The sequence below is a fragment of the Erinaceus europaeus genome, chromosome X (assembly GCF_950295315.1).
Source record: "Erinaceus europaeus chromosome X, mEriEur2.1, whole genome shotgun sequence".
NCBI classification, from domain to species: Eukaryota; Metazoa; Chordata; class Mammalia; order Eulipotyphla; family Erinaceidae; genus Erinaceus; species Erinaceus europaeus.
The window spans coordinates 89,923,495-89,935,847 of NC_080185.1; the positions used below are offsets into that span (position 1 = coordinate 89,923,495).

At 45.9% G+C, this 12,353-nt stretch overlaps 1 protein-coding gene across 12 annotated transcripts in view; it reads right to left on the minus strand.

Moving 5' to 3' along the window:
- Nucleotides 1-2,212: 2,212 nt before the first annotated feature.
- Nucleotides 2,213-12,353, minus strand: part of PORCN (porcupine O-acyltransferase) — a 33,559-nt gene continuing 23,418 nt past the window's right edge. For all 12 annotated transcript variants that reach the window (XM_016190971.2, XM_060183654.1, XM_007529384.2 and 9 more), the window contains one exon: nucleotides 2,213-2,676. In XM_016190971.2, the coding sequence (XP_016046457.1) occupies nucleotides 2,575-2,676 (102 nt within the window). In that variant the 3' untranslated portion in view covers nucleotides 2,213-2,574. The remainder of the gene's footprint in view (nucleotides 2,677-12,353) is intronic.

Here is a 12,353-nt window from a genome sequence, read left to right on the forward strand (position 1 = left end):
GTACTGATAGAATGATTAAATAAAAAAAAAAAAGGTTGATCCAGGAGTTGACTCACCTGGTAGATCACACACACTTTCTTTTGTCTCTTCCTCTTTTTATTTATTTTTTATTTTTTTAGAGGCATAAAGAGACCACAGCACCAAAGCATTCCCCAATGCAGTGGAGCAAGGCTCAAACCTGGGTCATGCACATGGCAAAGCAGCTCATTATCCAAGTGAGTTATAGTTATTTTGCCAAGTCTTCCTCTTTTTTTTTTTTCTTTGCCTCCAGGGTTATTGCTGGAACTCGGTGCCTGCACTATAAACCCACTACTCCTGGAGACTACTTTTTCCCCCATTTTTGTTGCCCTTGGCTGTTATTGGATAGGACAGAGAGAAACTGAGAGAGGAGGGAAAGGGAAAGATAGACACCAGCAGACCTGCTTCACCGCTTGTGAAGCAACCACACACACACACACACACACACACACACACACACCCACACACCCACAGGTGGGGAGCCAGAGGCTCCGAACAAGATCCATATGCTGGTCCTTGTACTTCATGCTATATGCACATAACCCACTGCACTACAGCCTGGCACCTTCCTCCTTTTTATAAAGCATTCAGGAGCCAAGCAGTGGTGAACATGGTAGAGCAGACATGTTGCCAAGTGCAAGGACCCAGATTCAAGCCTTTGCAGGGAGAAAGCTTCATGAGTGGTGAAGCAATATTGTAGGTATCTCTCTTTTCTCTCTCCATTTCCGTTACTCTCTTCCCTTTATCTCTGTACAATACATAAGTAAAGCTAAAGCATTTAAATAATGTGTTTTGATTGTTCTATGTGAAGGGGTGGAGTCTAGAGTACCACTCTGGCACACAGGGCACTGGGGATAGAACTCAAGTCCAATGCTCTATCATTTAAACCATTTTCTAGGCTGCTTTTTAATTTTTCCCTCGCTCCCTTTTTGATAGCCACTTCGTATCAGGCCTCCCCCACACTCAGCTACCCAGTGCACCCAGGTGCCACTTGAATCAAGCAGTGTAGTGAGCCAATATCAACGACAGCCTGCTTCTTCTTCCAGCTGCCAAGCCTTTCTTTGTGCTGGATACCTCACCCTCCTTTTTAGTGTCACCAGGGTTATGGCTGGGGGTTCAGTGCCTGCGTGACAAACCCACCACTCCTGGCAGCCATCCCCCGCCCCTTTCTGGGATACAGACAAAGAAAAATTGAGAGGGGAAGGGGAGGTAGAGAGGGAGAGAGCTAGAGAAACACCTAAGCTATACAACGTGTGAAGCTTCCCCAGGTGGGGACCAGTGACTTGAACCCAGGTCCTTGCACATGTATGCTCTACCCAGTGCACCACAGCCTGTCTCCATGTTGTTCCCCTTTTCCTATGTACTCTTCTTCCTCCCTGAGCAGTGAAGAAAGAGCCTTTTTCATGCCTTCCCCTCCTGGGAGGTGGCACAGTAACTAAAGCTTTGGACTCTCAGGCAGGAGGTCCTGAGTTCAATCTGTCATCACATATGCCAAAGTAATGTGCTTCTTCCCCCTTCTCTCCCCCCTCTATTGTTAATAAATTTTTCTATTTCCGGGAGGTGGTGCAGTGGGTAAAACATTGGATTTTCAAGCATGAGGTTCTGAGTTCAGTCCCCGGCAGCACATGTACCAGAGTGATGTCTGGTTCTCTCTCTCTCCTTCTATTTTCATAAATAAATAAAATCTTAATAAAAGAAAGAGGGAGTTGGGTGGTAGCACAGTGGGTTAAGCGCACATGGCACAAAGTGCAAGGATGGACATAAGGATCCCGGTTCGAGCCCCCGGCTCCTCACCTGCAGGGGAGTCACTTCACAAGCAGTGAAGCAGGTCTGCAGGTGTCTTATCTTTCTCTCCCCCCTCTCTGTCTTCCTCTCCTCTCTCCATTTCTCTCTTTTCTATCTAACAATGACAAAAATAACAATAATAACTACAACAACAATAAAAAACAAGGGCAACAAAAGGGAAAATAAATAAATATAAAAAATTAAAACAAATAAAAACAAAAGAAAGAAAAAGGAAGAGCCATGGTCTGGGAGGTAGCACAGTGGATGAAACACTGGACTCGTAGGCGTGAGGTTCCTGAGTTCCATCCTCAACATCGCCATGTACTGGAGTGATATTTTGGCTCTCTCACTCTCTCTCTGTCATCACTGGACACATACATCTTATAAAAAGAAAGAAAGAGCCTTTGGTATATTTCCTACTTTTTATTTGACAATAACAAACTGTATATAAAAAGGGAGGAGGAAGGTGGGGAGGCCCTGGGTCTCCCCCTCTCTGCTTCCCCATGCATCCCCCAACCCTAGTCTCCAGCAGGGACCACACCCTTCCCGCTTTGTGGTGGGGTGGGGATTGACAGGCATGGAAAGTGTGTGTGCATGTGTGTGCGCGCATGTGCGTGTGTGCGGGCGCGAGCGCGCGGGGGCATTAGAGGGGTCAAGGGCGGAGAGGGGTCAAGAACGAGAGCGAGGGCCTTCCCTCACCCCCCCTCACCCGCCAGAGCGGGTGCCCTGAGGGAAGGTCTTGAGGGAGCTGTGCAGATCCGCAGAGGGGCCTCAGCCGATGAGACGGTAGAAGATCCAGCACCCGAAAGTGACCCAGTGACTGGCCCAGCTGAGCTCTGACCACTTGTGGACAGTGTAGGACATGCCGTAGCCCTACGGGAGACAAAGAGGTGACAGGCTGACGCAGCGTGAACCAAGGAAGCCCGGGGGCTGTTCCTCCTCAGACTAGGTGTGGCTCCAGAGAGGGGTCTGCATACACAGGCAAGGGGAGCACCTTCACATTTGCCTTCTTTAAAAGGCCTAGAGGAGGGCTGGCGAAATAGCTCACTTGGCTAGTGTGCTGCTTGGCCATGTGTGCACTCAGGGTTCGAGCCTGGCCCCCATGGCATTGAAGAAATCTTTGGTGCTATGGTCTCTTCACTTCCTCTCTGCCTCTCTGTCCCTATCTTGAAGAAGGAGGAGGAGGAGGAGGAGGAGGGGGAGGAGGAGGGGGAGGAGGAGGAGGGGGAGGAGGAGGAGGGGGAGGAGGAGGAGGGGGAGGAGGAGGAGGGGGAGGAGGAGGGGGGGGAGGAGGAGGGGGGGAGGAGGAGGAGGAGGGGGAGGAGGAGGAGGGGGGAGGAGGAGGGGGGGAGGAGGAGGAGGAGGGGGAGGAGGAGGAGGAGGGGGAGGAGGAGGGGGAGGAGGGGGAGGAGGAGGAGGAGGGGGAGGAGGGGGAGGAGGAGGAGGAGGAGGGGGAGGAGGAGGAGGAGGGGGAGGAGGAGGAGGAGGGGGAGGAGGAGGAGGAGGAGGGGGAGGAGGAGGGGGAGGAGGAGGAGGGGGAGGAGGAGGGGGAGGAGGAGGAGGAGGACTGGAAAAATAGCTCACTTGGCTAGTGCAGTGCTTTTCCATGTACCCAGCCCCAACCTCACTGGAAGAAGCTTTGGTGTGTGGTCTCTCACTGTTTCTCTGCCACATCTAACAATAAATGAAATTTTAAAAAAATGAAATAAAAAAGCAAGAAAGGCAACCCTACTTTTTCTTCTTTTTTAAAAAAATTTTTTTTTTTTTATTTATTTTTGTTATTGCAGAGAGACAGAGAGAAACTGAGAGGGAAAAGGGAGATAGAGAGGGAATTAGACAGAGAGACACCTACAGTCCTGCGGGGGGGGGGGCAGGGACTTGAACCGGGGTCCTTGCACACTACAATGTGTATGCTTAATCAGGTGTGCCACTAGCTGGCCCCCTTAGTTCTTCTTCTTTATTAATATATATTGGGTGGGGGAGATAGCATAATGGTATGCAAACAAGATTCTCAAGACTGAGGTTCCAGGGTCCCAGGTTCAATCCCTGGTGTCACCATAAGCCAGAGCTGAGCAGTGCTCTGGAGGAAAAAAAAAGAAAAGAAAAAGAAAAATATTTTATTTATTTATAATGAAAGATGAAAGAGAGATACAGAGCACTGCTCAGTTCCGGCTTATGGTGGTGCTGGGCATCAAACCTGGGATCTCAGAGCCTCAGGCATGAAAGTCTTTTGGAAGAACCATTATGTTGTATCCACAGCTTCTTTTTTTTTAATTTTTCTTTAATTTTTAAATTTTTTTATTTATTCCCTTTCATTGCCCTTGTTTTATTGTTGTAGTTATTATTGTTGTTGTTATTGTTAGATAGGACAGAGAGAAATGAAGAGAGGAAGGGGAAGACAGAGAGGGGGAGAGAAAGACAGACACCTGCAAACCTGCTTCACCACTTGTGAAGTGACTACCCTGCAGGTGGGGAGCTAGGTAGGGCTCGAACCGGGATCCTTACGCCAGTCCTTGTACTTTGTGTGGCGCCACCTGTGCTTAACCCGCTGTGCTACAGCCCGACTCCCTTTTTTTTTTTTTAGACAGAGGCAGAGAGACCATAACAATGAAGCTTCCTTCAATGCAACAGAGGCCAGTTTTTTTAAAAAAAATATTTATTTATTCCCTTTTGCTGCCCTTGTTGTTTTATTGTGGTAGTTATTATTGTTGTTGTTATTGATGTCACTGTTGTTGGATAGGACAGAGAGAAATGGAGAGAGGAGGGGAAGATAGAGAGGGGGAGAGAAAGATAGACACCTGCAGATCCGCTTCACGGCCTGTGAAGCGACTCCCCTGCAGGTGGGGAGCCGGGGGCTCCAACCAGCATCCTTGCGCCGGTCCTTACACTTTGCGCCACATGCACTTAACCCGCTGCGCTACCGCCCAACTCCCAGAGGCCAGGTTTAAACATGGGGTTGTGCACATGGCAAAGCATTGCACTGTCCAATTAAGATATTTTGCTAGTCCTTTTTAAACTTTATTTTTAGCTTTCTAAGGAGAGTGAGAGAGACTACAGCACCAAAATGTCCTTCAATGTGGTGGGGGTAGGGCTGGAACCTCGGTCTTGCACATGGCAAAGCAGCCCACTATCCAAGTGAGCTATTTCACCAGCCCATGCTCCTACATTTAAACGAAAGTGCCATCTTTATTTATTTACTGGATAGAGACAGCTAGAAATCAAGAGGGAAGGGGGTGATAGAGAGGGAAGGAGGTAGAGAGACACCAGCAGCCCGGCTTCACCGCTTGCAAAGCATTCCCCCTGCAGGTGAGGACTAGGAGCTCAAACCTGGGTCCTTGTGCACTGTAAAACATATGCACTCTACCAGGTGTGCCACTACCTGGCCTCAAAAGAATATTTATTTATTTATTTACCAGAGTACTGCTCATCTCTGGCTTATGGTAGTGTGTGTGGGGTGTGTGTGGGGATTAAACCTGTGACTTTGGAGCCTCAGGCATTTAAGAATCTCTTTGCATAACAATTATGCTATCGACCTCCACCCCATTATGATATTCTTACATGCTAATTTCCTCTTTATTCCAGTTATCGTCAACTTAAAAAAATATTTATTTATTTATTTATTTATTTATTCCCTTTTGTTGCCCTTGTTGTTTTCTTGTTGAAGGTATTATTGTTGTTGTCACTGTTGGATAGGAGATAAATGGAGAGAGAACGGGACGACAGAGAGGGGGAGAGAAAGATAGACACCTGCAGATGTCCTTCACTGCTTGTGAAGCAACTCCCCTGTAGGTGGGGAGCCAGGGGCTCGAACCAGGATCCTTATGCCGGTCCTTGCACTTTGCACCACATGTGCTTAACCCGCTGCGCTACCGCCGACTTTCTATTTGTCAACTTTTTTTTTTTAAAGATTTTATTTATCTATGAGAAAGATAGGAGGAGAGAGAAAGAACCAGACGTCACTCTGGCACATGTGCTGCTGGGGATCGAACTCAGGACCTCATGCTTGAGAGTCCAAAGCTTTATCACTGCGCCACCTCCCGGACCACTATTGCCAACTTTTAAAAAAGTTTTTATTTACTAATGGAAATCCTACTTTTTGACCTATACTCACTCTAATACATAACAGGGTCCTTGAAATCTGTGTTTTACAATTACTAAGTAGGTCATTCTCAGCAGAGGAGAAAAGGTTGCAAACACATGGAAAGACACTTGGCCTCACTTATAACCTTCCTCCTACCAAACTGGCAAAGATCTCTGGGGAGTCTAGAAGGGGCTCCAGTGGCAGGGGGTAACTGACACACTTAGTGGCAAGGAGGTCACTTCTCCATTGCCGCTGTCAACACAAGAGCCCACAGTTCAGCCTGCACCTGTGAACCCTACCTGATCCCAAGGCCATCCAAGAGCATAAATTACAATTAAAATAAATTTAAAAAAAGATGGTGGGGGTGGTAGTGGTGGTGCACCTGGTTGAGCGCTTGTATTACCATGCATAGGGACTGGGATTCAAGCCTCTGCTCCCCACATGCAAGGGGAATACTTCACAAGTTGTGATGCAGGTTTGCAGGTTTCTCTCTCTCCTCTCCCCTCTCAATTTCTCTTAGTCCTATCTGATGAAATAGAGGCAAAAAAGGGGAAAAATCATTGTGGGGAGTAGTCACTTCATAGTACCAACAATGAGCCCCAGCAATAACCCTGGTGGTGATAAAATAATGTCTGGAGGCTTGGGAAGACAGTATAATGGTTTGCAAAAGACTTTCATGCCTGAGACACCAACGGTCCAAGATTCAATTCCTAGCACCATCATAAGTCAGAACTGAGAAGTGCTCTGGTAAATATATATATATATATATATATATATATATATATATATATATATATATATATGCAGCGTGGTAGGTGGCACAGTAGACAAAGCATTGGCGTCTCAAGGATGAAGTCCTGAATTTAATCCCTGACAGTGCATATGCCAGAGTGATGCTCTGATTCTCTCATTACCTCTCTTTCCTTCTCTTAAAGAAATACATATGTGGGAGTTGGGCGGTAGCGCAGCGGGTTAAGCGCACGCAGAGAAAAGCACAAGGACTGGTGTAAGGATCCTGGTTCGAGCCTCCAGCTCCCCACCTGCAGGGAAGTCGTTTCACAGGCGGTGAAGCAGGTCTTCAGGTGTCTATCTTTCTCTCCCCCTCTCTGTCTTCCCCCTCTTCTCTCCATTTCTCTCTGTCCTATCCAACAATGACGATATTAACAACAACAACAACAACTACAACAATAAAACAACAAGGGCAACAAAAGGGAATAAATAAATAAAATATTTAAATTAAAAAGTTGTTAAAAAAAAAAAAGAGAGTGGTCCAGGAGGTGGCGCAATGGATAAAGCACTGGACTCTCAAGCAGGAGGTCCCAAGTTCCATCCCTGGCAGCACATGTAACAGAGTGATGTCTGGCTCTCTCTCTCTCTTTCTCTCTCTCACTAATAAATAAAATCTTTTTTTAAAAAAATACATAAGTTTGGAAATTCGGCTGGAGAGACAGCGTAGTGGTTGTGGAAAAGACTTTCCCACCTGAGTCTCTGAGTGCCCCCCCCCGGTTTAATCTTCAGCCCCACCATAAACCATAGATGATCAGTGTCCTGGTAATAAAATTAATTAATTAATCAATTAATTAATTAATCTCTGATCCAGTAAAGGATGAATTACACTGTGTTATAACCTGACAGTGTGGGGACAATACATGAAGACACAGTCTGAGTGAGGACACTGAATGCAACAGATACATTTCCAGGACTTATTGTAAAAGGAGCCAGCACAAAGATTGGCACAAGAGATTTTCATGCCTGAGGCACCACCTAAAACCAAAGCTGAGCAGTTTTTTGGTTAAAACAAACAAACAAACAAACAAAAAACACAAGGGGTGTGGGTGGGGATTATTGTGGAAAAAAAAAAGAAACACGGATAATTATGTCCTTCATGAGTTAGATAAACGAGGGTAAAAGAACTTCAGAATATTTTTCTTTTCTTTTTTTTTAATCTAAATTTTTTTATTGTCTTTATTCATTGGATAGAGACAACCAGAAAGTGAGAGGGTAGGGGGAGATAGAGAAGGGAGAGAGACAGAGAGACACCTGCAGCCCTGCTTCCCCACTTGCAAAGCTTTTCCCCTGCAGGTGGGGACTAGGGTCTAGAACTCAGGTCCTTGTGCACTGTAACATGTGAGCTCAACCAGGTGTGCCACCACCTCGCCCTGTTCTTCTTTTCTTTTAAAATGTATTTTAATGAGAGAAAACAACTGAGAGAGACAGAGAGAGAGAGAGAGAGAGCCAGTCAGTTAGTCCAGATCTCAGCTCTGGTTTATGGTGGTGCTGGGGATTGAACCTGGGACTTCAGAGCCTCAAGCATAAAATTCTTTTGCACAACCATTATGCTCTTTCCCCAGCCTGGAATTTCAGGATATTTTTATAGTTTCTAGTTCTGCTTCAGTTTTTAGAAGAGTATTTTAAGCAAATGAGGGGGCCAGACAGTAGCACATCTGGTTGAGCACATAGGTTACTGGTTGAACACATATGTTACAGTGTACAAGGACCTGGGTTCCAGACCCTAGTCCCTACCTGCAGGGGGAAAACTTCACAAGCGGTAAAGCAGGTCTGTAGCTGTCTTTCTTTCTCTCCCTCTCTATCTTCCCCTTCTCAATTTCTCTGTCTTTAGCCAATTAAGAAGAAGGTGAAGAAGAAGAAGAAGAAAGAGGAAAAGGAGAAGAAGGAGAAGAAGAAGGTGGTGAAGAAGAAGGAGGAGGAGGAGGAGAAGAAGAATGAAAGTTGTTGCCTGTAACAGGTCATAGTCCAGGTGGACGAAGCACCGGACTTCCATGCATGAGGTCCCGAACTTAATCCCCAGCAGAGCACGTGCCAGTGATGCTTTCTGATTCTCTCTCTACGTCTCCCTCTCCCTCTCTCTCTTCTACTGTCTCTTGCACTAATAAACAAGAATGTCGGGAGTCGGGCAGTAGAGCAGCCGGTTAAGTGCACGTGGCGCAAGGACCAGCATAAGGATCCCGGTTTGAGCCCCCAGCTCCCCACCTGCAGGGGAGTCGCTTCACAGGCGGTGAAGCAGGTCTGCAGGTGTCTATCTTTCTCTCCCCCTCTCTGTCTTCCGTTCCTCTCTCCATTTCTCTCTGTCCTATCTAACCACAACGACATCAGTAACAATAATAACTATAGCAACAATAAAAATTAAAATAATAATAATAATTATACAAACAGACCCATGGCTAAGGTCCTAGATTCAACCCCTAGCATCACCGTAAACCAGAGCTGAACAGTGCTCTGGTAAATGACAACAACAAAGTGGGAAGCCTCATATATCTTTCTCTATCTCTCTTTCCCTCTTGGTCTCTTAACCTCTATCTAGAAAACGTGAGAAGGCTCACATCAAACCTGAAGCCTCAGGAGGGAGAACAGAGAAAATGAAAATGCACAAGACTTTCCCTTGACTGCGTTGAATAATATTTGATTTGGAACCATATGGTAGGCATTAGCTCTTTTAAACGTTTTAATAAAACGACAACCAAAAACTTGACTTAATTCAAAGAAGTAAAGTTGGAGTTAGGGTGGAGTGGAGTGGCTCAGAAAGGAGACTGAATTACTTTGAATGTGTAAGGCTCCATGTTCATTCCCAGCACATGCCAGAGTAGTGTCCCCACTGTTTCATTAAAAAAATAATCTCTCAAAAATAACAATAATCTCTCGGGAGTCAGGCAGTAGCCCAGTGGGTTAAGCGCACGTGGCGCAAAGTGCAAGGACCGGCAAAGGATCCCTGTTTGAGAACCCCGGCTCCCCACCTGCAGGGGAGTCGCTTCACAAGCGGTGAAGCAGGTCTGCAGGTGTCTATCTTTCTCTCTCCCTCTCTGTCTTCCCCTCCTCTCTCTATTTCTCTCTGTCCTATCCAACAACAACAACATCAATAACTACAACAATAATAACTACGACAATAAAACAACAAGGGCAACAAAAGGGAATAAATACATAAATATTAAAAATCTTAAAAAAATAATAACCTCTCCTGGGTGGGTGGTAGCGTGCTGGTTTAAGCGCACATGGCGGGAAGCTCAAGGACCAGCATAAGGATCCCGGTGTGAGCCTCCGGCTCCCCACCTGCAGGGGGGTTCACTTCACAAGAGGTGAAACACCAGTGTGTCCTGGAGCTCAGCTTCCCCAGAGCCCCACCCTACTAGGGAAAGAGAGAGGCAGACTGGGAGTATGGACCGACCAGTCAACGCCCATGTTCAGCGGGGAAGCAATTACAGAAGCCAGACCTTCCACCTTCTGCAACCCTCAATGACCCTGGGTCCATGCTCCCAGAGGGATAGAGAATGGGAAAGCTATCAGGGGAGGGGGTGGGATATGGAGATTGGGCGGTGGGAATTGTGTGGAGTTGTACCCCTCCTACCCTATGGTTTTGTTAATTAATCCTTTCTTAAATAAAAAAATTAAAAAAAAAAACAAGAGGTGAAACAGGTCTGCAGGTGTCTGTATTTCTCTCCCCCTCTCTGCCTTCCCCATCTCTCTTGATTTCTCTTTGTTCTATCCAACAACAGAAAATAATTCTATCCAATAACAAAAAATAATAGCAACAACAATGGAAAAAAGATGGCTGCCAGGAGTAGTGCATTGGTAGTGCAGGCACTGAACCCCAGTGATAACACTGGAAACAAAATCATCACCATCATCATCATCATCATCATCATCATCATCATCATCATCATCTCTGGGTTCAAGCTCCCACTCCCCACCTGTAGGGGGGGGTCCTTCAGGAGTGGTGAAGCTGGTCTGCATATAACTTTCTCTCTCTCTCTCTTTTTCACTTTTTTACTAGTGATTTAGTATCAATTTACAAAACTCCCTCTCTATCTCCCCCTTTCTCTCAATTTCTCTGAAAAAATAGGAAAAAAAAAAAAAAGGAAAGGAAAAATGGCCTCCAAGAGCAGTGGATTTGTAGTGCTGACACCAAGCCTCAGAAATAACCCTGGTGGAAAAAAATCTCTCTCCCATTCTCCCTTTCTCCTTCCCCTCATCCTTCCCTCCCTCCTTTCACCAGAACACTGCTGATCTCTGGCTTATGATGGTGCTAGGGATTGAATCTGGGACCTCAGAACCCTAGGCATTAGTCTTCTGCAGAACCACTGTGCTGTCTTCCTAGCCCAATAAATAAAAATATTAAAAATAAAAAAGAGGGTGGGGGTAGATTGCATAATGGTTACACAAAGAAACTCTCACTCCTGAGGCCCCAAAGTCCCAGGTTCAATCCCCCACACCACCTTGAGCCAGAGCTGAGCAGTGCTCTGGTAATAAAATAAAGTAAAATAATAAAATAAAAAAAATAAAATAAAATGAAGCAGGGTGTCTGGCAGTAGCGCAGTAGGTTAAGTGCAGGTGGCACAAACCGCAAGGACTGCCATTTCTCTCTGTCCTATCCAACAACAACGTCATCAATAACAAGAACAGTAATAACAACAACAACAATAAAACAGCAAGGTCAACAAAAGGGAATAAATAAAGAAATAAATATTTTTTTATATTTATTTTATTTATTTATTCCCTTTTGTTGCCCTTGTTGTTTTATTGTTGTAGTTATTATTGTTGTCATTGTTGGATAGGACAGAGAGAAATGGAGAGAGGGAGGGGAAGACAGAGAGGAGGAGAGAAAGATAGACACCTGCAGACCTGCTTCACCGCCTGTGAAGCGACTCCCCTGCAGGTGGGGAGCCGGGGGTTCGAACCGGGATCCTTATGTCGGTCCTTGTGCTTTGCGCCACCTGCGCTTAGCCTGCTGCACTACAGCCCGACTCCCGTAAATATTTTTTTTTAAGTTTAAAAAAATAAATAAAAGGAAGAAAAACCAGACTCTGTCCACTCCAGCCTGAGCAAGAATTAAAATTTATGTGGTCCAGCAGGTGGCGCAGTGGCTAAGGCACTAGACTCTCAAGCATGAGGTCCTGAGTTCAGTCCCTGGCAGCACATGTACCAGAGTGAGGTCTGATTCTCACTCTCTCTCTCTCTCTCTCTCTCTCTCATATCTTTCTCATTAATAAATAAATAAAATATTTTTTAAGAAAAAGAATTAAAATATATTTTCAGAAAAAAATAATGGAAGCAGTTGGGAGATGCTGCAGTGGGTAGAGTACTGACCTCTCAAGCATGGGGTCTGAAGTTCCATCCCTCAAATCAGTGATGTGTTGCTTCTCTCTCTCTCTCTCTCTCCCCCTCACAAATAAATAAATACAACTTTTAAAAGAGTCAAGCCAGGGGAGTCGGGCGGTAGCGCAGCGGGTTAAGCGCACATGGTGCAAAGCGCAAGGACCAGCATAAGGATACCAGTTCAAGCCGCTGGCTCCAAACCTGCAGGGGAAGTCACTTCACAGGTGGTGAAGCAGGTCTGCAGGTGTCTGTCTTTCTCTCCCCCTCTCTGACTTCGCCTCCTCTCTCCATTTCTCTCTGTCCTATCCAATAACGAACGACATCAACAATAACTACTACAACAAAACAACAAGGGCAACAA